Source organism: Bos mutus, chromosome 1, assembly GCF_027580195.1.
Source record: "Bos mutus isolate GX-2022 chromosome 1, NWIPB_WYAK_1.1, whole genome shotgun sequence".
NCBI lineage: Eukaryota > Metazoa > Chordata > Mammalia > Artiodactyla > Bovidae > Bos > Bos mutus.
The window spans coordinates 138,981,133-139,008,114 of record NC_091617.1 but is presented as its reverse complement, the minus strand read 5'-3'; the positions used below and the strand labels follow the sequence as shown (position 1 = coordinate 139,008,114).

Below are 26,982 nucleotides of genomic sequence, written 5' to 3'. Positions count from 1 at the left end.
GCACATGTGCTCTGAAGATCAGATATTTAGAGATCGGGTGTCCAGTTACACCTTTTAAAGAGAATGGGCAGAACGTGGTTTTAACTTCATTACACTCTCCAGCGCTCCCACCATTGTAGCATCTGGTGTAGCCTAAATATCTCATAACAATATGTCATCACAGCACCTCTCCCAGCTGGGATTCAGTGTCCTGGAGCGCAATTATTCTCTTCTGAAGATACACAGTTCTGAGAACTTTCGAGGGAAAGCAAGTAACATTCCCGTGACTGCCTCTTGTTTTCCGAAGGATATATACTGCAGTACTCCGAGGACAACAGTGAGCAGTGGGGGAGTTTTCCCATCAGCCCCAGCGAACGCTCCTACCGCCTGGAAAACCTCAAGTGTGGGACTTGGTACAAGTTCACTCTCACTGCACAGAACGGAGTGGGACCCGGGCGCATAAGTGAGATCATAGAAGCGAAAACGTTGGGCAAAGGTACGTAAGACTTCTGTTGTTTCTAGAGATCCTCTATCTTTCAGATTAAAGGTGTGTTGGGGGGTGCAGCAGATTGGAGTCACAAAAGATGCATCATGGATCTGTGAGTTTGAATGTTGTTATCCCTGGATGGGTCTGGCAGTGTTTCAGCATATTGAGAGAAATGGCTGGTCTTTACAAAATAGTCTGATTCTCTTTTTTAATTATTTCATTGGCAGTTTAAAAGAAGAGTGTCCACAGACATAAAAATATTATAAAGTAATTAGTCTCTAATTAAATAAATTTAAATTAAAAAGAAATAAGCTTGTGGTTACCAAAGGAGAAAGGTAGAGAGGACTAAATCAGGAGTTTGGATTTAACAGATACACACTACTGTGTATAAAATAGATCATCAATAAGGACCTACTGTATAGCACAGGAACTGTACTCACTATTTTGTAATGACCTAAAGGGAAAAGAATCTAAAAAGAATATATATATATATATATATATATATATACACACATATGTATAACTGAATCACTTTGCTCTATACTTGAAACCAATACAACATTGTACATTAATTATACTTCAATAAAAATGTTTTTTAAAAAAAGAAATGTCATTTGAAAATTAAGGGCTTTGGTGCCCACAGTGCTACTCTGTTCCCAGGCTGAGTAGCCATGAAGTGTGACCTTTGCCCTCTTACCTTCTCCTAAGCAACCTCCTCCCTTGTCACCTCCTCCCTTCTATTTATAACTGTCACATTGCCTCATAGACTGCTTTCCAGGTGAGAAGTCACTGGGGTTGACTGTTAACCTTCAGCATGAGTGGGTTTTTCCTCTGAAAGGTGGACCTTCAGGGAGGCGAACCCCAGGGCAGTGATGTTGAGAGGTGAAATGTGCAGCCCGAAAACAGCAGCGGGAGGGAGGGACGGAGCTGCACGTAAGTGTAGGTGAGGAGGTGAAGAGAGGGTCTCTGCAGGTTTCCTCCCGCTGACTGTCATCCAGTGGCATGGACCACATGACAGGCACGCCAGACATCAGCAGGCGAGGATGTCATTTGGATGCAGTGCTGAGTTTTGGATAACAGACACCAGGGCTCAGATGATGAAGTGCTGACTTCTGCAGAAATATACCCATCAGGTCCCTGGGCTCCAGTATGAGGCGCTTGGTGCTGTGGGTGCTTCCCACGTCCGAGTCTGCCGTCTCTTGGGTCAGGTCCATGAATGGACACGTCAGCCCAGCACATCACAGTGGTTCCTTCAAAACTACTCAAGGAGGAGGAATCCCTCAAAGCTACCTGAGAGGCTGTGTCCTGGGCTGACATCCTAAGTTTTGTCCACCAAATAAAACATACTTAAAAAAAAAAAAAAACACTCAAGGAAACACATACCTGAGAACAGAACTGTTCTTCAGGGAAATCTAAGATTCACAAAGATAACTGCTACCCGCCCAACGTTCCCTTTCACTCCTAGGTTATCTTGGTTGGGATAGCCTGTTGGTTCTTTAGATCCTGGTAAAAAGTGGACAGGTAGCAAGTAGCCTGTGACCCAGACTTGGACTGAGCCCCTTGCCTGCGGGGAAGCAGTCCAAGGGCAGTGCGGGATGACCTTGGTGACCTTCACTCACACACCCCGTGGCCTGGCCCCCTGTGCCCTCTCCGCAGAGCCCCAGTTCTCCAAGGAGCAGGAGCTCTTCGCTAGCATCAATACCACGCGCGTGCGGCTCAACCTCATCGGCTGGAATGACGGCGGCTGCCCCATCACCTCCTTCACACTGGAGTACAGACCCTTCGGGACCACAGTCTGGACCACAGCCCAGCGAACCTCCCTCTCCAAGTCCTACATCCTGTATGACCTTCAGGAGGCCACGTGGTACGAGCTACAGATGAGGGTGTGCAACAGCGCGGGCTGTGCAGAGAAGCAGACCAACTTCGCCACGCTCAACTACGATGGCAGTAAGCTGGCCCTGGCCTCCCGCCTGCATCTCGGGACACGTGCACAAGTTCACTGTCCCTCTCCCATTCGACATCCATCCTCGGCGCAATGTGACCCGTGCCCTCAGATCCCCTTAGGCTTGGGGGCCGTCCAGTCTGCTCCCCCCAGGACTCCCTAGACCAGGTACCCGTGTGCCCATGGCTGAGTTCCAGGAAGGAGGGACTGAGGCCCGGGGACCCTCACTAGGCAGTCAGGGTGCAGGAGTGACTTCTCTTCGGGCTGAAGGCTTCTCTGCACGTGGTTGGTGCTTGGTCATGACTGTGAGCTAACACTGCTTTTGTTGTCTCCCTCCCCTCTGCCACCCCATCCCAAACCACATAACAGCTTTCTTTTTTCTCTCATTTAGCCCTTAAATTGCATGTGCAAAAGCAGTTTTCCATAAGTGAAGATGCTTATGTTAGTCTCTGAGAAGAAACAGAGGTACAGATAGAAATAGAATAATGTCATAGGATGGTGGTGGACATGCACACACATGCACATACATGCACACATGCATAGGCTCACACACGCACAAACATGCAATTTGCAAGGGGTTTCTGAAAACCAGGCAAGGTGTCTCGTGACAATTAGTTGACTGAAAATAAGAGAGAGACATTTTTATCCTTTTTTTTCCTACATCTAGTATTGTGGGCCATTTATTGATGTTGAACAAATGTCAAGCCCAGTGAAGCTAAAGATGGTCTGACGTTGATGGTTCTACAGTCAGGGAATTTCAGAGTCCTAACTAGAAGCAAGTTGAGCTGATTTTTGCAGCTTTGCAGTGGTGGCCCACTCTGGGAAAGGCAGTGGTTGAATTAGGTGCTGTGCTTATTTGTAAAAACAGTCTCCACTGGTCAGATAATTTGGAGCTGTGGGCTCAGCTCCCTTGGATCCCCTGTCCAGCGTCTACCCACCAGGCCAGACCATGGTGCTGGGTGACTTACCCAGAAAGTCTGTGCCTGAGCAAACAGCCCGTACTGTATTCTTCACTGGAAAGGCTAAAGGGTGTCCTCTCCTCTGCTTGTGTGCATTCAGGATCTTGCCTTAATTAAAGCCCTGGCAGGAACTTCCTTGAAGTACTGGTTATCCTGTCCTGGGACATGACCAAGGGATGCTCTGAAGGTGATGTGGACTCAGCTCCTCCCTTAGCCATTTTCTCCTGGTCAGTCTTGACCGGCCCTGGGCTTATTCCTCCCACCCTGGCACACTGTAAACCCACCCTGGAATTTCCTGCACAAATTCCTCCTCAACCACAACACAGGCTTGCCCCCAGCATTGCAGGCCTGGGTGGGGAGAAGTCAAGAAGGTGCCTATGTGGGAGTCCTGAGGCTGGTGATACCAGCCTGGGCCCCCACCCTCAAGGCCCCTGATCCAGCTCCCAGATGTGAGGCTTCTCCTCAGAAGCCCTGCTTCTCCTGGGCTACATCACTCTAATCTCCTGGCCTCAATCAGCAGTGACTTCACTCTAAGAGGTTCCATCACAAAGCATCAGCCACCATAGAGCAGCACGTTTGACCTGCTTTCTCCTCCAACTCTGTTTCATTCTTTGATCTGACAAACTAAAGGGCTTTGATGCTGACCAAACTTTTCCCTAGTGTTTAAAGGCTCCCCAAAGTCCTTTGCTAGCAGGGTACACATTTGAGCAGAAAGTATATTTCTTGCTTTAGATGATGGACATCCACTAATTGCCTTTCAATCATCCCGCTCTGGCACCCAGCCTGACTGTAATCTGTGTGGTCCAGAGCGCACAGCCTCAAGGTGCGCGTTGGTGATAGGCTTACAGCTAATCATTTAATTAGCAACCTCTCACATGCAGCATTTGTTTGAAACTGTCATTCTTACTTAACAAAGTGCTCTGCAGACTTTAAATGGTTATTTTCTAAAAGAAATGTCCTCACTTTATCCAAGATCTCAGATTAGAATCATAAAAAACGTGCTACATGTAAAATGTTCTGAATCTGAGATGATTTTATTACACTAGAAAGAAAAATGCATATGTCTATTTTCCTTGAAAAAGGTTACATATTTCTTTGAACCAAGCTTGTGGATATATAGCTTTAATATCTCTTATGTCACTTCTGCCTGAAGAATTTTTTTTCATTTGGGGGAAAACAAACATTGATGATTAGCTTTCTGGCTGTACTAGTCAGATTTCAGATTCTTCCGTATTTTATTTTGGACTCTGTCTTCTGCCATTCCCTCAGCCAGGTGTTTGTACTGGTTCTGTGTCATCTTGGTTTTGCAGACACATCCTCACCTGCATCCCCTTTTGTGCCTCTTACCTGAGTTCTGAGCATTTGCAGACCTGGGGCTCCAGCCAAAACCAGTGTTTATAAGTTGGAGGAATGATATTATTGGCCTTAGCAGACAGCAGAGGTGCCTGGTGTTCTGTATCCCTGCTCTACTCACTAAATGCAGGACAAAGACACTTTTTGTTCAAAGAGAAATTATATTATTTTTGCATTATTTTTCCTAAATTACTGACTTCCTGGCCCTTGTTTTACATGGAAAATACTGAAGACTGTAGCATCTTTTCATAGTGGTGGATGCCAAAATGCAAGCTCCATAAAAGGGGATGCCTGTGTTTGAATCTCTGGACCCATTTTGTTCAGCCTCTCAGCAGAAGGCAGCTTAAAGCAGCTCAGAGTTCAGACTGCTTAAGTGTTTCCTTGTAATTCTAAATAATCTGAATTTTAGGGCATTATAAGGGTCAATAAACAGCTTGCTTTAGAGACCCGGATGCCTTCTCTTTGAAAAGTTGATTTTGCTCTAATGTCCTGAAACGAGACTTTTAAAAGTAGATTTGGTCTTACATCCATGATAAAAAGCAATGAAATAACCAAAGAAAAGAGATTTTCCGCTCCTTTAAGCAGGTCTATCTGGTACAGTCTCCCCGAAGCCTGCCTTCTGTCCACTTGCCAAATCCATTGTTCCTTCTTTGATGTGCAATGTTTCAAACAGCCACTCTCAATTGTGTTCTGGGTGACACTCAACTCCAGGTAAATGCATGTGACTTTTTAAAGCACCCAGCCTGGATATTATGCTTTCAAGTGTCTGCACCCAGCACGTTACCAGTGAAGTCCCTTTCAAAGAAATGGGCTCTGTCCTTTGCGCAGACTCTAGTTCCATGTTCTGTAGAGTAAGCATAGGAGGGAAGTGAGTGAGTAAAGAAATTAGCAAGGATCTAGATGAAGAGTTCCTTTCATCTTCATCTCCGTGGACGCTCTCGGATCACCCGCGCGGTTTTTATAACCCATCATCCCTAAAAACTCCGCCATGCTGTCGTCATTAACAGCCACCTAACATCATGACCCTGTTTTCAGGTACAATCCCCCCACTCATTAAGTCAGTTGTCCAAAGCGATGAAGGGCTGACAACCAACGAGGGGCTCAAGATGCTGGTGACCATCTCCTGTATCCTGGTGGGGGTCCTGATGCTGTTTGTGCTCCTGCTGGTGGTTCGGAGGAGGAGGCGTGAGCAGAGGCTGAAGCGGCTGAGAGGTGAGCGGAGGCTCGGCCGTCCCCCTGCACAGCGGGGCCAACAGCTAGCTGGGGAGATCTCACCCCACGGAATGCCTTTCCCTCTCTGGGCCAGATCCCCAGGCTGCCTGATTCTGTGACCTGTGATGTTCCTTGAGCAGGGTGTCAGGGCCTCGCGGGCAAGTTATACAAAAGTTACTACTCAGAAACGGGGTGAAAGCCAACCTCTTTCAAGTGTCCTAAATCCTATCTTGGTAGACCAAGAGAATGACTTTCCTGTAGAGAATGACTTTCCTGTGGGTTTGCCAACAGCCACTCTTTAATTTTCAGTCTCTGCAGCAATGCCACCAATTACGGCCTCCTTTAAAAAGACCTGTCTGATGGACTCTGGAAATGAGAACTATTTTATTGCCGGGAAGAGGAAATTGAGGGTTTATGGTCCCTGGAAAGCATTGTGAGGCAGAAAACACACGCTTTCCTGAATTAGAAATTGGAGCGGAATCCTGGTGTAAGAGTTTCACTTTAACTAATAGAAAATAAAATAATAGATAATAATCACTTGGGCCAGATGAGAGCCATTGTCAGCAGCACTGTTATTACGATGTCCAGCTCTATAGATTCTGTGCAGTGGAGCTATTTCCAGGTCCTGTGCAACAGCCCTACAGGCCCTGGCTCTGTGGTGTGAGGACAATGAGTTCTTTCAAATACAAAGCCCTGGACAGGACAGAGTTCTCTGAGTCCCTCCTCTTTACCTGTCAGGGTATTGAGTAAATCCAAGTTTTGGTAGAATGCATATACTAGCGGTTTGCACTTTAGTGTCAGTGCAGTGAGGGGAATGCAGCATCCCCTGTGTTCTTCAAATTTGCATTTGAAAGACAAGCCTGGAAGCTCTGTCCTTAAGATGTCTCTGGGATATCTCCAAGCCCTGCTGGTAGATCTGGACGTTGACCTCTTGTGTAATTAACCATAGACCAGTTACATCAGTGGGACAGGGGGATATTTCCACCTGTCTTCTCGTAGCCAGGGCATCCTCTTGATATAGCTTTGTTAGGTAGTTAGAATAGGAAACAGGAGTCCAAAATGGCGGTGGCTAAAAGACAAGAAAGGGAAAAGCCTGCGAAAATAGAACAAAGGAAGGTCAAAGGAAGGTCCAAGGACCTGAGTGAGGACCTCAGGTAGAACAAACAGCACCCCTGGCTAGCCCAATTTACATAGGGCAGGCCCAGGGGGAGGGGAAAAAAACATATAAAAAGAAGAGCCAAAGCGCGGTCTCTCTCTCTGTCTCTCTCCTGCACACTGGCACGCTCCCCTACTCTCTTCTCTTCGAGTCTTTGGGTCAGCATGCCCTCACGCCTCAAGGATGGATTCTCTTGCTATTTTCTAAATAAAATAGAGCTGTAACACTGATTTGTCTGAGAGCTATAGCATGGTCTGTCCAAGACCCGAGAGCTGTGACGGGCTGAGGGTTTTAATGTGCATCACTCCAAATCTTTGTTGTGACAAGACAGAACCCAGGTGCATACACTCACCTGACAGTAAGCATGAAACAGGAAGCAGTTAATTGCAGCTGGAGAGGAAAGGGGGTGCCATTTATGAGAACAGCATCACAAAAACATTGCATTGCCTAATCCATTGAGAAATTCAGTATCAGCTGTGCTGTATTGGATTCTGTTCACAAGTGTTCATCGTTAAAATATGAAAAGGACTTTTTAAAAAAAATAAGTGTTTAGTTATTTATTTTTGGCTGTGCTGGGTGTTCATTGTTGCACGGGCTTTTCTCTAGTTGTGGTAAGTGGAGGCTACTCTCTAGTTATGGTATAAGGGTTCCTCATTTCAGTGGCTTCTCTTGTGGAACACAGGCTCTAGGCGCATAGGCTCAATAGTTCCAGCTCCCAGGCTCTAGAGCACAGGCTCAGTAGCTGTGGCGCACGGGCTTAGCTGCTCCACAACATGTGGGATCTTCCTGGACCGTGGATCAGACTTGTATCTGCTGTATCAGCAGGTGGATTCTTTACCACTGACCACCAGGAAAGCCTCCAAAAGGACTTTTTTAAAACCACCCCCCGCTTTTTTTAACCAAAAACGGAAACCCATAGCCTGGCCTTAGGGGCATTGTTATTGAGGTACCAAGGCTGTCTGTTCTTGTTGCACTTGGACAGATTGAACTGGCTGCATTTAGAAGACTAGAAATTGTCCATATAACATTCCTAAAAACCAGTGGTAACACTTTCTCATCCATCATTCCTGTTTGATTGCAAGGGTTTACCTACAAATGTGTTAAAGACTAAATCCCTCCCAGCATTTCCCCCCCACCCCCCGCTAAATACACCTTTTCTTTTCACTCTGGCCCCCGTTGCTTCCTTTCACCTCCCCACCTATTGTCTGATTTTCCTCTTCTATTTAACAATTTGAACACCCCAACCTCGCTCTTCTCTGCCAAGAGCAAGAAAAAGATGCTAAAGCTGTTGCATATTCTTCCTGGTGCATTTGAGTCAGACCGGTGGCAGGTGGGACGTCCTTTCTTTTTGTTCTTCGCAGTCCCTTGTAATTTCGTTATTGCCTAGAAAATATCCTGGGCTGGCGTTTTTATTGTTGGCGCCTCCGCTGTCCCACACCGTTGTTTTGTTACTGGTCTCGGTACAGAGAGCAACTCATCACATCCTCAAGTCCAGCCTTTCATTCCCCAGAAACGAGTTTTTTTCTTTGTGCCGGAGCAGAGAGAGAGCTAACACAAAGGTTTCAGCAGGGGGAGAAAATAAGTGCTGTGGCAAAGAAGATGCATTCATGGGAGATGCTGAGGAGCAGAGAATCCCAGAGAAGCAGCTGGCAGGGCACAGAGCTATCTGCAGTCTTGCATTTTACTTGCCTAATAAAAGCTTCCAAGTCAAGAGTTTGATGAGAGGGCAGGAAGAAAGGAAAATGATCAGATACCTCATTCCATAGCCTTCCAAATGGCAGGTTTTACTTTGGATACACTGAAGTGTTCAATTCAGCACATTCTCTCTGATTATCTTCCGTGGGCCAGATGCAACATTTTTTAAAACTAACTGTAAAATTTTCTTATTAACCATCTCTCTTTGATCATAAGAGTTTGGCTAGGTCTTGGAGAGAAAAGAAAGGTTACTAAGATTCTGTCCCAGGACGATGGAAGCTGATATCCTAGTGGCAGTCAGCAAAGGCTTACATGGGACATGCTCGTCTTTCTATAACATTGAAAAATGCGCCATAAAAGGGCAGAGTGAGTGACTAGGGCTATTGGGAGAATGAGTGAAAGGCCAGAAAAGAAAGTAAAAGTGTTAGTTGCTCAGTCATGTCCAACTCTTTGCGACCCCGTGGACGATAGCCCACCAGGCTCCTTGGTCCATGGGATTCTCCAGGCAAGAATACTGGAGTGGGTTGCCATGCCCTCCCCCAGGGTATCTTCCTGACCCAGGGATGAAATCCAGGTCTCCTGCATTGCAGTCAGATTCTTCACTAACTGAGTCACATGGGAAGCCCAGAAGGCCAGACCCTGCCCCCCAAAGATCTGTCTTTTAGATTTGAAGGGCCCTTGAACTGGTATGTTAATTAATAATACAACATGTTTCCCATTTGCTCGTGGGAGGAAACTAGAGCCACAGAGTTTAAGGTAGTAGGTGCCCATCTATTAAACAGTCCATTAGTAGAATCACTCAGTTACCACCTGACCCATATAAGACACATCATGTCCCTGGGTTAGAATGAGTTCAAATATAGTTACAGATTGAATGGCTTCATACAATATTTTATTGTGTAAAATAAGGACATTTCTAATAATAGGTCAGTGTTTCCTGAGCAACTACTCTTTAGGATCAAAACTGGAAATAGGAAAATTTGGATTATAGGAAAATATTGCAGCGGTTCCTAATGAACACTGTAAAATCAACTCAGTGCCATTGACCTTGTTTGATTGCTATATGCTACTCAGTGTTTATAAGTAGGTTTGTTTCACTGTATCAACAAGCAACCTAGTTAGATAACGCACCATAACGTGCTTTATGTAAATTTTTTTTAAAAAAGAAAGAAAGAAAATGGGACTCAAGCAGTTTAGCCAACCTATATTCTTCCTTCCTGAGTGCATTACTAATTTTAGAGCCTAACGACCTCCTAAAGTCTAAATTGTCTCCAAGTGCTACATTTTTTTAAAAATCTATAACCTTATCCACAAGTTCAGAAGCCACATTTTGCTTTAAATGATGCCCTGATTTTTTCCTATTGCTAGCTCCTTTGAAGTGCAAGGTTATAGAATAAATCACTGGCAGAGCCCATGATCCCAGCAGTGCCAAATTATAAAAATTTGATTCCAATGTCAAGTAATCAAGGCCGGGGTCACTAAAAGCTTCCCCTCTTAGTATGAATTTACCCAAGAGGGTGCAAAGTACCCAGCCAGTATGGGTCAACTGGCAGTGCCAAGCCAAAAGCTGCTTCCAACGTTTCAAATAAGCTAAAGATAAAAATCAGTGCCTGACGTAAAATCTGACCTCCTTCCCTTGAACAGAAGCGTATCTATTATTTGAAACATGGTTTCGAATGGATTAATAGTTTAAAGCCGATTAGTTCTGGAAGACTATTCCTAAAGAGAATGTGGCCTTTGGCCATCCACAGGCACAGCTGAAGGGGTGGGCCATGACTGTTATAATATTCCATTTATCTGCTCTGCAAATATCTGAGCTAAATCTCTCCTCATCTGTAAGACCGACACTTAGCTTGAACTCTGATAATCTAAAGGAAGAAAGGTGTGCATCTGGGAGCTCAAAGACACTTGGACTCAAGGTGGACTTGTATAAAGGTAGCCATGATGCATTGAGTCATATGCATGCAAATAGAGTGATGGGTGGGCCCCCCAGAGACGTCACTGCCGAACTAATAAATGTCCCAATTGGGGCTGAGATGGGATCAGAAGTCTGAAACTGTAGTTCTCAGCTTTGCATTTTCTTCCTTCTTCATTCCTTTCTGTTTTCTTTCTTTTTATCCTTTTGACCTTCATTTCTTAAAAATCATCCTTTCAAAACTTCAAGTGTGTTATGGCAGAACTAAATTTTTAAAAAGGGTTTCTATATCTTACAGTGGGAAAGCCCAGGAACAGAGGGATGGGAACAGAGCCAGGCCAATGGCAGCCACGGAGCAAGGATCAGGGCACGGGGGTGGGCAGGGTGCAGGCAGGAGCAGGAGGGAGCCAGGTGGTCTCAACCCAGGGCTTTGCCCTGCCTGTGGGTTCTATTTTGTCCATGTTTGTATTTTCCGTTTTCTGAGATGGCAAGAATATATGGTCTTCTTTTCTGGGTTATGTATTTTATCATGGCTTTGGAATCAGCTTTCATTTGACTAGATGATTGGGGGTCCTTTTTTCAAGCCTATAAAAATGTAAATGGAGGCTTTAGAGCCCTTAAAAAAATAGCTGCTTTATGAGCTCCCTTTCAATTCCACAGAAAAGCAGGGATTGTTGTTGAGGGAGCTTGCAAGTAAGAGCTTTTGAGAGATGGTAAATCAGGGGAAGGGGCTTCCCAGGTGACACCCACTAGGTAAAGAACACACCTGCCAATGTAGGAGATATAAGTGATGTGGTTCAATTCCTGGGTTGGGAAGATCCCCTGGAGGAGGGCAGGACAACCCACTCCAGTATTCTTGCCTGGAGAATCCCATGGACAGAGGAACCTGGTGGACTACCGTCCATAGGGTTGCACAGATTTGGACACGACTGAAGCAGTTTAGCATGCACGCAAAGCAGGGGGAAATCTGCTACTCTCAAGTTGGTTTTGTGTTTGGGACGCATGTGCATGTGATTGCCCTGGAGAGGTATGAAGCAAAGCAAATCCCATTCACTTAACTAGAACTCCGGAGATGAAAGTGATGATGTGCCTATAAATGAGAGTCCTCTTTTTTAAAGAAACATAAGGGACTTCCCTGGTGGTCCTGTGCTTAAAGACTTCGACCTTCAATGCAGGGGAGGCGGGTTCCATCCCTGATCAGGGAACTAAGACCCCACATCTTGTGGCCAAGAAACCAAAACATAAAAAAAGAAGCAATATTTTATTAATAACAAATTCAATAAAGTCTTTAAAAATGGTCCACATCAAAAAAAAATCTTTAAAAAATAAAATAAACATTAGAGCATGTGCTCAGGACTAACACAGCTGCAGTGCTGGACGCCTGTGCTGCCTCGTTGATAAGAACGCCTAACCCGAGTGCAGACCCCTCGGGAGGGATGGTTCACAAAGAACAGGGAACAGGGGAGACCACCCTGTGATGCTTTTACCCAGCTGGGATGCCTCTCCCCGAAAACTGAACCACAATTAATTGACAGAGTGCTAGCATTTTCCATGCTTTCTTCTTCCTTTTTCCATAAGTCTTTATATTGTCTTGCTTTAGTCTCTTAATAGCTGTGCAAATAGGTATGAATAAACTTGACATCTTGACACTGCTGTGTTCTATTTTGCTGACGTGAAAACTGAAGGGAACTTGAAAACCACACATCAGTTAGGTAGGGACTAGCAGGAGAGCTGAGATCACTTTTTTCTACCCAGTCCTTTCTCCATCACACTTCTTCAGTTTTGGAACATCCAGGAAAGAAATAGTCTATCACATCCGTATTAAGCTAGCTTAAAAAGATATGTCAAAGAAACATGGAATTAAACACAGAATCAATAATGACTTTATCATTTTATTTTTCCCCATGAAAGATATTTGGTTTGTTCATTTCTTATCTCTATATTCATTACTACCCAGGCCCCCCTATATTTAAAGAAAAAGGATTCCTTTTTGCTTGCCTATTCTTAACCTACTGCCCTTCTCTCCACTTCTTTTCCCCTCTGAATTCTTGAAAGACTCTTTGACAGTCAACTATACCATGTCTCACAAGCTCCTCTGAATCCTGTCTCACTGCTCCCCCAACCCCTCAAATGAAAATGCTCTCCTAAAGGCAGGGGGTCAGTTACCTTAAGATGCCCAAATTCTCCTCTCAGCTATCATCTTCCAGCCCTCTTTGCACATCCTGAGTGTTACCACATGTAATTTTTTGAAACTGCGTTTTTCCATCATTGAGTATCACTAGGAAAGCCTGGTAATCTGTCTCCATCATCTCCCAGACTGAAAGATGAAGGGAAGAGCACAGAGCCAATGATGGGTATAGAGAAACAGCCAAGGCTTTAGAAAGGTGTCACAAAGTCTAAATCTCAGACTGAGCTGAAATTTGTGGAGGAAAAAAGTGGCAGACAACACAAAAGAGCGTGGAGCTGTGTTGGGAAAGAAGGAAAAGAAGACTTGAGATGATGTTCTCATCTTAACAGATGGCAGGTAGAAGAAGACGGACTCAGCATCTGTTTTACTTTGGTGTGAACCAAGAGAGGTGCTATTAAGACCAGAAAATGTGAAAAATGAATTATAGAAAAAGAAGGAAAGATGAGGGGGATTTTGAGAAAGGAAGGGAGGGAGCGATGGCAGGAAGGAAAAGGAAAAAGGATAACTTGGGTTGTTTGAGAAAATCATCAAAGCCTCTGATTATTTAAATTGATTTACTCTTTCAAAACCGACTATGTGCTAGTGATTTGGGGAGGACTGGAGAGGATGCTACCTAAAGTCATCTTCCTAACTCCTTGCGTGTAGATCAGGCAAGCCAGGCTTACAACAAACTATTACACAGGACCCCAGATGATGAGAACCAAACTGCGGGCACCAGTCGATGCAGTGATAATCCCCAAGAGGGATGGTTTCTCTCACTGGAAAGATTAGCCAAGGTGTCGTGTGGTTCCCTCCATTGCTGTTGTTCAGTCACTCAGTCGTGTCTGACTCTTTGGACCCCACAGACTACAGCATGTCAGGCTTCCTGCCCTCCACTCTCTCCCAGAATTTGCTCAAACTCATGTCCATTGAGTCGGTGATGCCATCTAACCATTTCATCCTCTGTCACTGTCTTCTCCTCCTGTCCTCAATCTTTCCCATCTTCAGGGTCTTTTCCAATGAGTCGGCTCTTTGCATCAGGTGGCCAAAGTATTGCAAAGTCCCCCCAAAAAAATTTTTTTAAGATTCTGAACAAAATGTTTTCAGACATAATCCCAAGGACCTTTGTACATCATCTTTGAACAATCAGATTAGAGGTGTTAGGAACTATACTCCATACCCATTTTCAAAAAAACAGTAAGTTCTAGAAACAGTAGATTGAAGTAAATTAGTTTAGGTTATAGGATAGTTTGTGAGCATCAAAGGACATGATAGGGATCAGCCACAGCCTGGACAAATCCTATTTGCACTTTGACAGGGTTGATAAAGAAGAGAGGGCCAGGTTACAGCACTGGGCTGAAATACAGGCGAGCTAAGCTGATTTCTGAGATGGCATAAATCCAGGTGGGAGCTAATGTAGTACAGGATGAAAGGCTAAAACCAAGGAGATAAAATTTAATAGGGATAATTGGAAAGTCTCCAATGTAAGTTGTGAAAAATTCATTTATGTAACATATAATGAGCACTGTGTTCCCAACAGTGGGTAAGAGACTATCAAAAAATTTACCAGTTTCTGCGCTTAGCCTTATTTAATAAAGGACAACAAGAAATCACAGGTCTTCCATAGAAGAGAGTCCCAAGTGGAGAATTGCCTAGAAATTCTGCCGTCTGAGGAGTGATTGAGAAAATTAGAGAATTCAGCCCAGAAAAGAGAACACTGAAGCCAAGCTACCTCGGACATGCCAGCTACCTGGAAATATTCAAATGGCTTCTCAGTGGTTCCAGAAGGTGCCCTTCTTATAGCCAAGGAGAAATTACATCAAGGGATTTCAACACAAGAATAGGAAGGTGTTTTTCATAATGAATTATATCCTCAGGAAAAGACTGTGTGGCTTTATTATACCAGAGTCTGGAGATAAAGACAAAAGGGCCATTAGAGAGACAGCGTGAAACCAGGAAGTCATGATGCAAAGTGCCAAGACTGAGCTGAACAGATGCAGAGATGCTAGACAGGTACACAGGTCCTCAGAAGCCCAGGAAACCAGAACACCAGCATCACCTGCTGGGTCGGGAGGGTGTACAGAGCAACTCATGTCTGGGGGAAGGGTGGGGGCAAGGGCTTGGAGGAATAAAATCATGGGGGCTCTTGGCAGATAATGCAAGAATAAAAACTCAGAGAGGGTTGGCGGTTCAAAGTAAGAGGGAACCAAGCTAGAAAGACAACTAGGTCCAGCACAGGAGGCTGGTACCCTGAGCTGAGGAGTCCTATTGGCAGGGAGTCTCCTTTGAGAATTTCAGAGCACAGATGTGACCTAGTGAGGGGTGTGACTCAGAGCCATTTCTGCCCTTTCTGCTGTGGGCAAGCTGCTTAGAGGGCTGAGAGTCTGGAGCTGGACAGACCAAAGAGGGAGATGCTGATGAGGAAATGAGAATTGGACTGGGGAGACTGAAAAAAGCTGAAGTCCTAGGGAGACTGATGTGTTGAGTTGGGAGCCCTCAACAGGCATGGAAGCCAGGTCAGTGATGGAGGAGATGTAGGCACTGTCCGGTCAGCAAAGGTATTGTCTTCCCTGGGGCTACTCTTGGCCCCGGCTCATTGTAGCATCTGTCCAGGGCACTCTGGAAGGGATTCAGACATTTATTAGAGGAGGATTTGAAAAGTCTATGATGCTTTTAAGAATCCACGACTCCATGATTTTAAAAATATTCTCTTAATTTGTCCCACATCCCCTTCTTGCCCTTAAAGAGGAGAGTGTCCAGAGTTCTTCCTTTTCTTCTCCCCGCCCCCTGTATGAACAGAAGACCCAGAACCCATCATATCCTTGACATCTCTCCCAACTGCCCCCCGCCCCACAATTTACTTTAATACATTAAAGGACTCGATATGTCTGAAGCCAGGTATCTCAGCCTGCACCCAAATTGCTGTTTCCTTGCTTCCTAAAGGAGCTCAGAATTCCACCACTGGCTCCTTCTGTGCCCTGGAGCATTCTCCCTGTTAGTGTGCGCTCTCTTTAAGGTGATATCAGTCTTACTTCCTCTACAACTGACCCAGCCTGAGGCAGTGCCTGCCAGGGTGTGTCCCTTGGTCAGCTGTCATGAGGAATGCAGTCCTCTGTGTGGCCCTAAGGATATGACATGTGTCCACCTCTATAGATAAAGGGCTTCCCTGGTGGCTCAGATGGTAAAGAATCCACCTGCCATGCAGGAGACCGGGGTTCAATCCCTGGGTCAGAAAGATCCCCTGGAGAAGGGAATGGCTACCCACTCCAGTATAAAAAACTTTGAGGATAATGATTTTAAAAGAGTTTGTATCAACAGACACTAGTTATGATTACCTGCTCAGCTGCGGCAAATGATTGAATGTATCTGGATCCCAGTTTCCTGATTTCTGAAGGAGGGCTCAGATGGGTATAAAGGGGACGTGGGCTGGCAGTCCCAAGTAATCCGGGTTCCTAGCATGTGACCCTAGTCTACTTGGCCCCACCCCCAGGAGACATTCGTGCCTGGTCTCTGATGCCAGCTATGTCATCCAGACTCTCCACCAGCTTCACACTCCACCAACTCTCAGCTTCCTCAAGGGGGGCTCACAGAAGAAGCGAGTTTCCATGAAGATGATGTTGCTCACAGCTTCAGATGAGTCAGAAGGAGGAAATAGTAGTCAAGATAGACAGAGAAAGGGATCCACTGTAAGTGATGAGCATAGGGAAGGGTAGACCAAAGAAGCTTTGGGTACCGAAGCATGTGGATGAAGCTGCCTATTAATTGTAGACACAGAAATTTTGCTTTGGAGCTTGTCAGTACCAGAGGGACCTCTATCCCCACTGGTTGGAAGCTGTCTTTCCTTGGCACATTGGTAGGAAAAAAAAATCACAGGAGAGAAAGCTGTGGTGATTAGCTTCAGGAATAGAAAAAGAATGATGATGGTGTCAGAACAAGGAACACAGATCCATCCTGAAGACGTCTGAGTCTGAGTTCCCTTCACATTGTGAGCTGATGTGCAGCGGAATTCCAGCCTCTTTTTAGAGCATTGAACTAGCCAGTGCTTGGTTGTTCCATAGAGCTAATTAATCCCAAGCTTCTGGCACCTTATATGTGTGTATATGTATATTTACTTTGCAAGTGTTAAATCATTCAGGAAGGGAAGAAGCTTATCTTGTCTTTGCAGATAAATGTAAATGCAGATAAATGGGAAATTCAATGCTGCTTTGCCTTCTTTGCTTTGCCATATGGATGGGGTGAAGGGAGCTGTTTCACTTCCCAGACTGCACCCATCTGTGCACAAGCCCGGGGCCTCCTTGTAGGTGGGACTTGGCACCCTGACTTGAAGAGCAGTGCTTTGGTTCACAGGATGACTGCCTGTGTGTGGCTATTCCTGTGACTGTCCATCCACACCTCCCAGTTATAGCATCCTGCTCCCTGACACGAAAGCGACTGCATTCAAGGGTCAGCCCCCCAAAACCAAAATGCTCCAACAAATGCATTGCTTCACTCACACTCACAGTCAGCTGAATCCATTCCCAGAAAGTTCCATTCATTGAACATTTAACATCAAAGCTTTTTAAAGAAAATTGAAAGAAAAATATGAAGACCCTTGTGTTCTAAGAAAGGAAACATTCATTTTTTTGTCAGGACAAAAATGTGTAAAAGGAACAAATTATATTTTAAGAGAAATTAGAATTTCAAAATGATGCCATCCAAAAAGTTTTTTTTTTTAATTTACATAATTTTTAGGCAGGATTTCTTTTACCAGGAGTGGTAACCAGGTCTTGGTAAACAGTGTCCTCAGAGGAAAGAAATTTAAAAAGTTTTATTTCTGAGTTTGAAATAAACATCTAGGTTTCCAGACATAGTGATATGCAGTGTATATAATTATTTGATCAACGAAACAGATGCATAGCTCTCTAATAATGACTTTTTTAAGAGATCATAAGCTTTTTCATTTTGATAACAAAAAGATTGGAATTTGTACTATATAATGAATTACTTGCAAGATGTTCATTTTCTGACTTCTGAAAATAAAAATGGTTTTTGAAAAGTGACAAATGAATAGGTTATAATAAAACCTTTATCATGTATCTGAGAATTTTTGTGGCTATTTATATGTGCCTCATTTAGAAGAAATAAGGAATCCATAAAAGTTTCAGTTATTAGTAGTGATCTCAATATACTATTACATTTAAAAATGGCTATTGTTATCTGATTCTGTAGAATATTTGTCAGAAATGCTTAAGTGAATGTTAGTGAGTTGTTTATCTTGTACTAATATTAGCTTTCTTTCCCCAGATGCAAAGAGTTTAGCTGAAATGCTCATGAGGTAAGAAAAAGATCTAGTGTCCTAAATATCATGTTTAAAAGAGCAATTTCCAACTTGTTTTGATGATTTCTTTTCATTTAATGACTGTCTCGATAATCCATTTTCTATCTGACGTATAGTTTTCATTCTAGGAAACTAAATAGCCATGTAATGCCTAGTTGGAGTAGATACCAAGTAATGCGCTGTTATGCACACTGTAGGTAGTTATCTTATTGGCTGCTGCTGCTGCTGATAGACTCAACCAATAGAATATTTCCCATTAACCTGAGAATAAGGAGACACATTATAAGTATCAATAAGAAGCTTTGGTTTTGCTTCCACCAAATATGCCACCTTAAGGTCAAGCCTTCTTCCTAATGTTAGCCAGGTGAGAAGGAATCCACAAAAGGAAATGGGTTCAAATTGATGGGCTGATCAATAAAAACTCTTTGCCTTCACCTCCCATGGCTTCTTCAGCACCCCCTCCACCAGAGCACCCACCAACTTCTACTGCAAATATCTGTTTAGTCTGGCCTCAGAGGTCATAACCTGTCTCATCACTGAGTTATGAGAAACCAGCACTATAATTGTTCCACTCATAGCTGTTGAATGAATGAACAACTAGGCATAACTGAATAAGAGCGTGTTCGTAACTGTACAAGCCACTCCCATATTTGCACTGTCTATGATAAAAATTTAAACCAAAAGTAACAGGAGGATAATCAGTGTCTAGGAACCAGGTGAGAAGAATGTCAGGGGACTTCTCTGACAGTCCGGTGGTTAGGAGTCAGCACTTTCACTGCCTGGGGCCTGGGTTTGATCCCTGATGAGGAAACTAAGATCCTGTAAGGTACAACCAAAATGAAAAAAGAAAGAAAAACATCAGGGCCCCGATGGTGACTTTGATATTGTCATTCTAGGATGACTAATGTAGAAGATAAAAACAATGGCATATAAGGTCTCTTCCCAGACCCTACCCCACCACAGTTGGCTTTAACTTCCTGCCTTACCCTTCCATATCAAAGTAGTACTTTCTTATCATTCACAAAGAGACGTGTCCATAGCAGTATCCTGAAGACCTAAGACAGAGGTTGAATACCACTGGCCCATGGGTTACGTTTCTCACAGACACCTTTGTTTGCCCATGCTGTGGTTTGAAACAATATGAATTGTTAGTAACAGATAATGAAGGACTCAAGGATGACTCTGAAATCGTTGGTGTGAGCAGTTAGATAAACATTGGTGCCATATGCCGAGATTAGGATGACAGATTTGGTGTATGGACCTTTTTAATGTAGGGCAAAGGAAGGGGATATTGATCAGAATGAAAGGACTTGCATGGATCATGTTGAACTGAGGATGCTTTTTAAGCTTCCAGTGAAGCTGGTAGCACCAATCTGGAGCTCAGAGTAGAGCTCAGAGATTCAAATGGCCTGTAAAATATCTTCTTCATCTGTCTAATCCTATCACACTAGATCAAACTTGCATGAGAAAATTATGAAAAGCTGTATGAAGTGTCTTGGGCCCAAGCTTTTGTGCAAGCCCGTCCTTGTTGGCTAGTGGTCGCAGGGAAGGCTGCCAGACACACGTGCACTTGTGTTGAACAAATCTGACAAAACATCTGGAAAACAAGCCAGAGTCATTTGATTTATAAAAATTATCTAATACAGTAAGTTATAATGCAGCCTTACAAATATAAAATTGTTGATGACATTTAAAAATCAAGACATTTCACACAAAACTATGGCTTTCTGGCTTCTCTTGGAAGTGCTCTGACCACACTAGACACAGCCTCAATGACCACGGCTGTCTGCATCTGCCTTTGATGCCCGCTTTAGAGTGGGTGTGATCTGCTCAGCCCAGGGGCCCGTCCCTGTCTGCAGCCCAGTCCGCCTCAGTGATCTGTGCCCTAGCCTGGTGCTTGCAGCTGTGTGTCCTCCCAGATAGCTTCTGGCCACTTCCTTCGTCATCTCCTAGACCCTCAACCTTGCCCAAAGCCCATGTCCCTGGAGGGAGGTCTGCATTTCCTGACAAGTGCAACATTTCTTTCATTAGTGTGATGTGGAGTTAGCTTCTCTGCTGTGTTCTCTCCCTCATGAATGCCAGGTAAGACGTCAGAAAGCATCTTCTTCCTTCTTTGTTAATAGGGGCAATTACCATGGCAGAAAGACCACCTATTGATAAGAACAGGAATCAGTAATGATATTAGCAGGTGACAGTTGCCAACATGAAATTAGGAACATTAAAACTAGTAATTACTCCCACTTAAGATATTTAAGGTAGTTTTCTCCCAAAGGATGAAAATGATTGAAAAGGAGGAGAATTTCCAAGCTCCTCACATAGGTGGATTTTTATGGGATTAATTTAGAAGTAAAAGCAATGAGGAGGGGATATATATATATATATATATATATATATATATATATAAAAATTATGACTGATTTGTGTTGTTCACAGCAGAAACCAACACAACATTGTAAAGCAATTATCCCCCAATTAAAAAAAAAAAAGTTCAATAATAAATGATTGAACCAGAGGACCAGAATATATATCTTTCATCATGGCTCATCTCTAGGGAAAAAGAAATGAAAAAACAGTCAATCATTCTAGGCCAAGTGCCTGTACCCAGAACGTATTTATATTTTATGTAGAGGTATCACAGCCTATCTGATTTTTCTCGGACAATAGTTATTGAAACACATGTTTATGAATTAAATGGAAATAATAAATTGGTTGATAAATCAAAAAAAGCAATTCTTTTATTCTTGAAGGGTCAGTTTAACCTAAGGTTGGCAGGTTAACAGGTCAAGCAACAAAAGACCTTGTCCCCTGTCTGGTCAGGTTAAGGCCAACCATGTTCCAAATGTGGCCCTGGAAGTCTAGGAATGTCAGATCTATTGGCACAGAGAAGCCTGTAGAATCGCTGTCCCCTATCTTCACCACTTCTTTCTCTCAGAAGGTGAGGACTGAGCAGCCTGGGACATAGAATCACAGACCTAAGTTCTAGATGCTGCCACTGGCTGGTTTTGTGATCTGGAGGGCATCCTTTTCTCTCTCTGTGCCCTGCTTCTCTCATCTAGAAACAACTGCTGGAAATAGTTCCCAGCTGTATCATCCTGTGATCTAGGTGAATGCAACATTCACCATCCATTCACACTCCTTAAGGAAGGATCTACAGATTTCAGTGACGTTGGCTGTCCCAGAGCCAGACAGGCAGGTGCAACCGCACGACAAACACAGACAAGCTGGACCCCACTCTGGGGGAACCCTGCCCCACCTGCTGCCACCTGCCATTGCTGGTTCCCACGCCTGTGGACCTTCCTCCATGCCACCCAAGCAAGTCACCTGGTAGAGGAGAGAGAAGGGGGACGTCACCCACCGTGCACAGATAGAAAGTGTTTTCCTTCTCTAGGATGAGGCAAGAAAAATGTTTTTCAAGCATACCAGCTTTCTCAAAGGTGAGACTGGGTTGCCTTAAGGCACTAAGTAACACATAGTTAGTGTCCAGAGACCAGTATTAATAAGAAAGCTAGTTGTGAGTAGTGAAGTAGAAGAAGTACTAAAGAGAAGTGAACTCAGATTGAGAGTTCAAGTTAGTTTAGTTTTTTTATGTTTATATGTTTATTTGTTGTCATTCAGTCACTAAGTCATGTCTGACTCTTTGAAACCCCATAAACAGCACGCTAGGCTCCCATGTCCTTCACTCTCTCCTGAAGTTTACTCAAACTCATGTCCATTGAGTTGGTGATGCAATGTCACCATCTTATCCTCTGCTGCCCCCTTCTCCTCCTGCCCTCAGTCTTTCCCAGCATCAGGGTCTTTTCCAATGAGTTGGCTCTTCACATCAGGTTGCCAAAGTATTGGAGCTTCAGCTTCAGCAACAGTGAAAATGCTCACCCAGCTATTACAATGAGATATATCCTGATATCTTTACAGTTACTTTATACTTATAGAATGTTCCATATCAAATTTTGGGGAGGAAGGGAGATGCTATGCAAACATTGTCATTAGTTTCCCCCCCCACCCCCCGCCAAAGCTTAAGGAAATATTGACTTTATGAAGTTGTAGCCATTGCACATAATTTATTGGCTGAGCCCAGAAATACCATCCACCAGGAACCAGCTTCAGCCCTCTGTCACTTTAATCAGACAGCCAGATGGCAAATGGATGGCAGATGATTATATTTCAATAATAACTAGCTAATATATTTAGCATGATCCCATATCATATAAAAGAGGCAATTTTGCTTCCACCGTAAAAACATTCAGATCTTTTTTCAGATTACAAATGAAGTTTCCTTAATTAGCTTTTTTTAAAAAAAGGTTTGCTGCTATTCTAATGACCAATTGTTATAGCTTAGGGAAATCAACCTTCATGTAACAATAGATCATAGAATATGGCAGCACAGATTAAGATAAAGAAGCAACTTGCTTGAGATCTAATAACCTTTTTAGATTGAGGAGGATGTTATTGACTCTAAAGTACAGGCTTCTGGAGGTGTGACTCAGCTCCCATTGTGTCCAAGCATTATTCATTCAACAACCTTCAACAAATCTTAATTGAGCACCTACTTCAGTCACTTACTGTCCCAAGTTTCAGGGCTATACAGGGGACAGAAGAGATGAAAATACCCTTTAGGAAGCTTATAGTCCATTGGCAGAGATACATTATAAATAACTCATTCAAACACCTGCTAGAAAGTTGTAAGTGCTGAGGAGACAAAATTAAGTGGAGAATGGGGAGTTCCCACAGTGGGGCCAGCTGGCTTCTCTGAAAAGAGGGACAGAGAGGGGAACTACATGCCTTTGGGCCGGGGGATTGTGACCCAGCAAAGGAAACAGCAAGTGCAAAGGGAGGAGGGACAATTAGACTTTGAATCTTAAGGTTTATGGGGTCATTTTCCCACCTTCCTGCCACAGGGCTTGGCAGCTTAGTCTTGCGGTGAAGGGGCATTCACCTCCAGCTTTGACTGTCCGTGTTCACAAAGTTCAGTCGTATTCTCAGTCCTTGTGCCAATCGCACTGGAGCACAGCAGTGATGTCACTGGCTTCCTGTGTCAAGCAGACCCCTCACTGTTAAGTATAGCTGTGCGGATTCCTAGCTGTTCATTGAGCAGCCGCTGACTGCCTCATCACTATTCATGAGGAGCAGAAGGAACTAGCTCACACTTCTATTTTTGGTGCAAGGACAAGCTCTGGTCCCTCGTGAAGTTTCAAAACAGATCTCAGATATTCACAGAGGAGGAGTTCCCCATATGTTTTTGTGGAAATAGAGCTTATCTGACGTAACCACAGACCCCCGAGTTACCAATGCTCTTCATTTTGTACAAGGATCTGAATCTTTGCTTTAAATACACACACAAATAAAGTGAGAACTTGATAAAGTAAATAATTTAAAACCATTTATAGACCATGCAAAAAATTCAGGCCAAAACGTTTGAACTTGGGCTCTGCGTAATTAGCATGGTCTAGCTACATAACCCAGTTACTCATCTGAAGAGAAAAAACATCTGGTTCAAGATCAAGTCCTAGGAGGCCTGCTGTACCTTTCACAGCGGCTGTTTTCATGGGCTGTTTTGTTTACACCCAAAGGAAGAAAGAGCCATTGTGAAATATTCAGAATATGAACATGGACCTCTGAATAAAAACATGTAAAGGGCTTCTTGAGTGAATTTGACCTTCGGATTATTGACATTCATCAACCACATGGTTCGAGAGTGGAAGAGTCCTCATGGTCGAGGAGGAATCTGGGACTCCTGGTGAATGGTTGATTGAAGCTAACAGCATTTGAGATTTCAGTACAGACGCACCTTTATTGTCCCCTATTACATGTAATTAACAGCGGGTAAGCACCACAAATCTCTCTCAAAACAGAATTTGGCAGTAAATGAGCTAGATTTAGGGACGCCATAGATTATCACATTGATTTAATTATCTGAATGGTTGCTGCTTTCTGGAGGGTATTTCAGAATATATTTTTAAATCTGCTTGATTCTTATAATTCTGTAAAGATTGAACAACCATTTTTCTAATGTGGATTGCTAATTAAAGCTTTTATCGACTTTTTTGTATTTTTGTCCAACATGCAGATTTTTTTTTTTTTACTCTGAGCTGTAACTGAACTTGATTATACCACACAGCTTTACTACCTATTTTCATTTACTTTTAGAAGACAGCTCACTCTAAGAGCAATTTTCTGGTACACAAATTTTGAGATAAATTCTTATAGTAATTGCTTTTTTTTTTCTCTCTCTCTTCTAAAATGTAATTGGATTCAGAAAACTATTGTCAGGAAAGCTAACAAGGTTTATGATTTGTTACTAGAACAACAACAAAAAAAAGTGACTCCATGTAGAAAACAAATTTACTAGTAAAACCCCATCCAGGGAATAACCAGTACACATGTTTTCTCCCTTGCCATCTTTAGAATATTTCATGTCTAACCAATGAAAATGTTGTTGATTTAAGAATGTTTCTGTATGTATATTTGTTTGGTTTTTACACAAGAAATGGGAAATTCCAAAGTAAGTTTCTACTGATAGTTGTAGAACCAACCTCTACTGACAGTTGATATTTTCTGAACCTCACAACTGATTGCTGAAACTTAATATTAATAAATATCATTTGCATGAAGGAGGAAAAAACCATCATGTGCTCCTTTCCCTCCCCTCCCCACCAGCATTCACATAATTAGATAATAAGTCTAGTTGGTGTGCCTAATATAACACTGAACAAATTCATTAATGTACCCCCCTTATTTTATTCCCAGTAAAAATACCCGGACTTCAGACACCTTGAGCAAGCAGCAGCAAACCCTGAGGATGCATATTGACATACCCAGGGCTCAGCTCTTGATTGAAGAGAGAGACACAATGGAGACCATCGGTAAGGTGTCCTGTTTGCCGCTTTACACAATGTGGCTGCTACCGCCATGCCCTCTCTGCCTAAACCCTGAGCCACTGAAAATACTAGATATGGGAACATCTTGAATGTTACATGAGCAAACAAGTTAGAAGGTAGACAACTGCTTTGAGAACAATAAGTACCAGCAAATATGGGGGACATGAACTTAGATGAACCACAGAGTTCACCTGGGAGAACCCCAACTCTGACCCAAGTTGGATTTTCCTTGAGAGGCTGTCAGTGCCACTCCACAGAAACAACATCTGTAATCAAGCAAGCCACGACAGGCTGCACACTAAGACCCCATCTTGGAAACCCACTTTCTGAGCTCCTCCTCAACTCCACTAAGGACTTTATTAAAGAAAACGTTTAAATTCTACAGATGTCTTTGCACAGGGCATCTTTCTCCATCCCTTGGCACCCCATAGATATCCTGTGATGGTTTCTTTCTCACGGCTTTGGAAAAGTCCCAGTTCCCCTACTCCATGATCACAAACAGACACCTGCAGAACTTCAGCCCCTGTCTGCCCTGAACCCAGGTGTCTCGACTCCTTCTGGCCTTTTTCTACTCTAAGTCCTCTGTCCACACAGCCTGCTTAGATGGTTCTATTTATTCTGGAATCAGACATCTCATATTTCCATTGCTGCAATGATCAGAAGAATAGCTAACATTTATTAAGAGCTCATTTGGCTTCTCTGGCGGCTCAGTGGTAAAGAATCCCCAGGTTCAATCCCTGAGTCGGGAAGATCCCCTGGAAAAGGAAACAGCAACACACTCCAGTATTCTTGCCTGGAAAATTCCATGACCAGAGGACCCTGGCAGGCGGCATCCATGGGGTCACAAAAGAGTTGGACATGACTAAGCACACAGAGGGAACAGGGAAATATGGACAAACAAGAGCCCCCTGATCTTGCCCCTAGAGCCTCCCTAAACACATGAGGCTCCCTTCTGAAGTTTACTAGTTAGGTCCTTGTATCACTCAGACGTGTCTGACTCTTTGCAACCCTATGGACTGTAGCCCACCAGCCTCCTCTGTCCATGGGATTCTTGAGGTAAGAATACTGGAGTGGGTTGCCTTGGTCCTTAGAGCATCCCAATTATACTGGGTTGTTTAAATATGGCTATTAAATCCTTGGGCTTCCCAGGTGGCGCTAGTGGTAAAGAATCCACCCGCCAGTGCAGGAGACACAGGAGATGTGGGTTCGATCCCTGGGTTGGGAAGATCCCCTGAAGAAGGAAACGGCAACTCACTCCAGTATTCTTGCCTGGGAAATCCGATGGACAGAGGAGCCTGGTGGGCTACAGTCCATGGGGTCACAGAGAGTTGAACATGACTTAGTCACTAAACAACAATAAGAATAATTCAGAGCTCTTTAAACAATCACATCCTTTATATGTACTTTATGTGCATTTATTTAACTCATTCCTCTCAATGCACATAGGAAAACTCCTTAGGAACAGGGACTTCAAGAAGTTCTGTAGCTTGAAGGTCACACGGACAGGAGCGGAACCAAAGCAGAGCCCCCTTCTGGCCCCCTGCTTCACCTTCGGTGGCTGTCACCTGCTTCCATATCAACAAGGCTACCTCCCAGAACCCCTCCCCTTAGAAGTATGGCTGGACCCCCCTGGTATCCATGGAAACAGACTCTGAGGCAGGTTTCCTAGGCTGCCCCTTTTCGAACTTCACTCTGTGTTTGTTCTGGAAGATGTTTGTTGGCACTCCATCCCAGGACAGCCCTTCTCTGTGGTTTGACAAAAGTGACCCACCTTCTGGCATGGACCCTTGATCCCTTCCGCCAGGAAGACAGTTTTAACAGGCCAGAACCCTCCGTAGCCCCTTGTCCCCACCCTGCCCTGTATTGTCTCTAATAGAAGAGCAGAAATATCTGACCTCGTGGCTCCTAAATTCTGAGGCCTGGGA

At 43.8% G+C, this 26,982-nt stretch overlaps 1 protein-coding gene across 1 annotated transcript in view; it reads left to right on the top strand.

Annotated features, from left to right (window-relative positions):
• Window positions 1-26,982, top strand: part of DSCAM (DS cell adhesion molecule) — a 692,286-nt gene that overhangs the window by 633,151 nt on the left and 32,153 nt on the right. Inside the window, exons 25-29 of the mRNA XM_070363231.1 lie at window positions 287-475; window positions 2,123-2,413; window positions 5,756-5,932; window positions 18,149-18,179; window positions 24,927-25,042. Coding sequence (XP_070219332.1) covers window positions 287-475; window positions 2,123-2,413; window positions 5,756-5,932; window positions 18,149-18,179; window positions 24,927-25,042 — 804 coding nt within the window. The remainder of the gene's footprint in view (window positions 1-286; window positions 476-2,122; window positions 2,414-5,755; window positions 5,933-18,148; window positions 18,180-24,926; window positions 25,043-26,982) is intronic.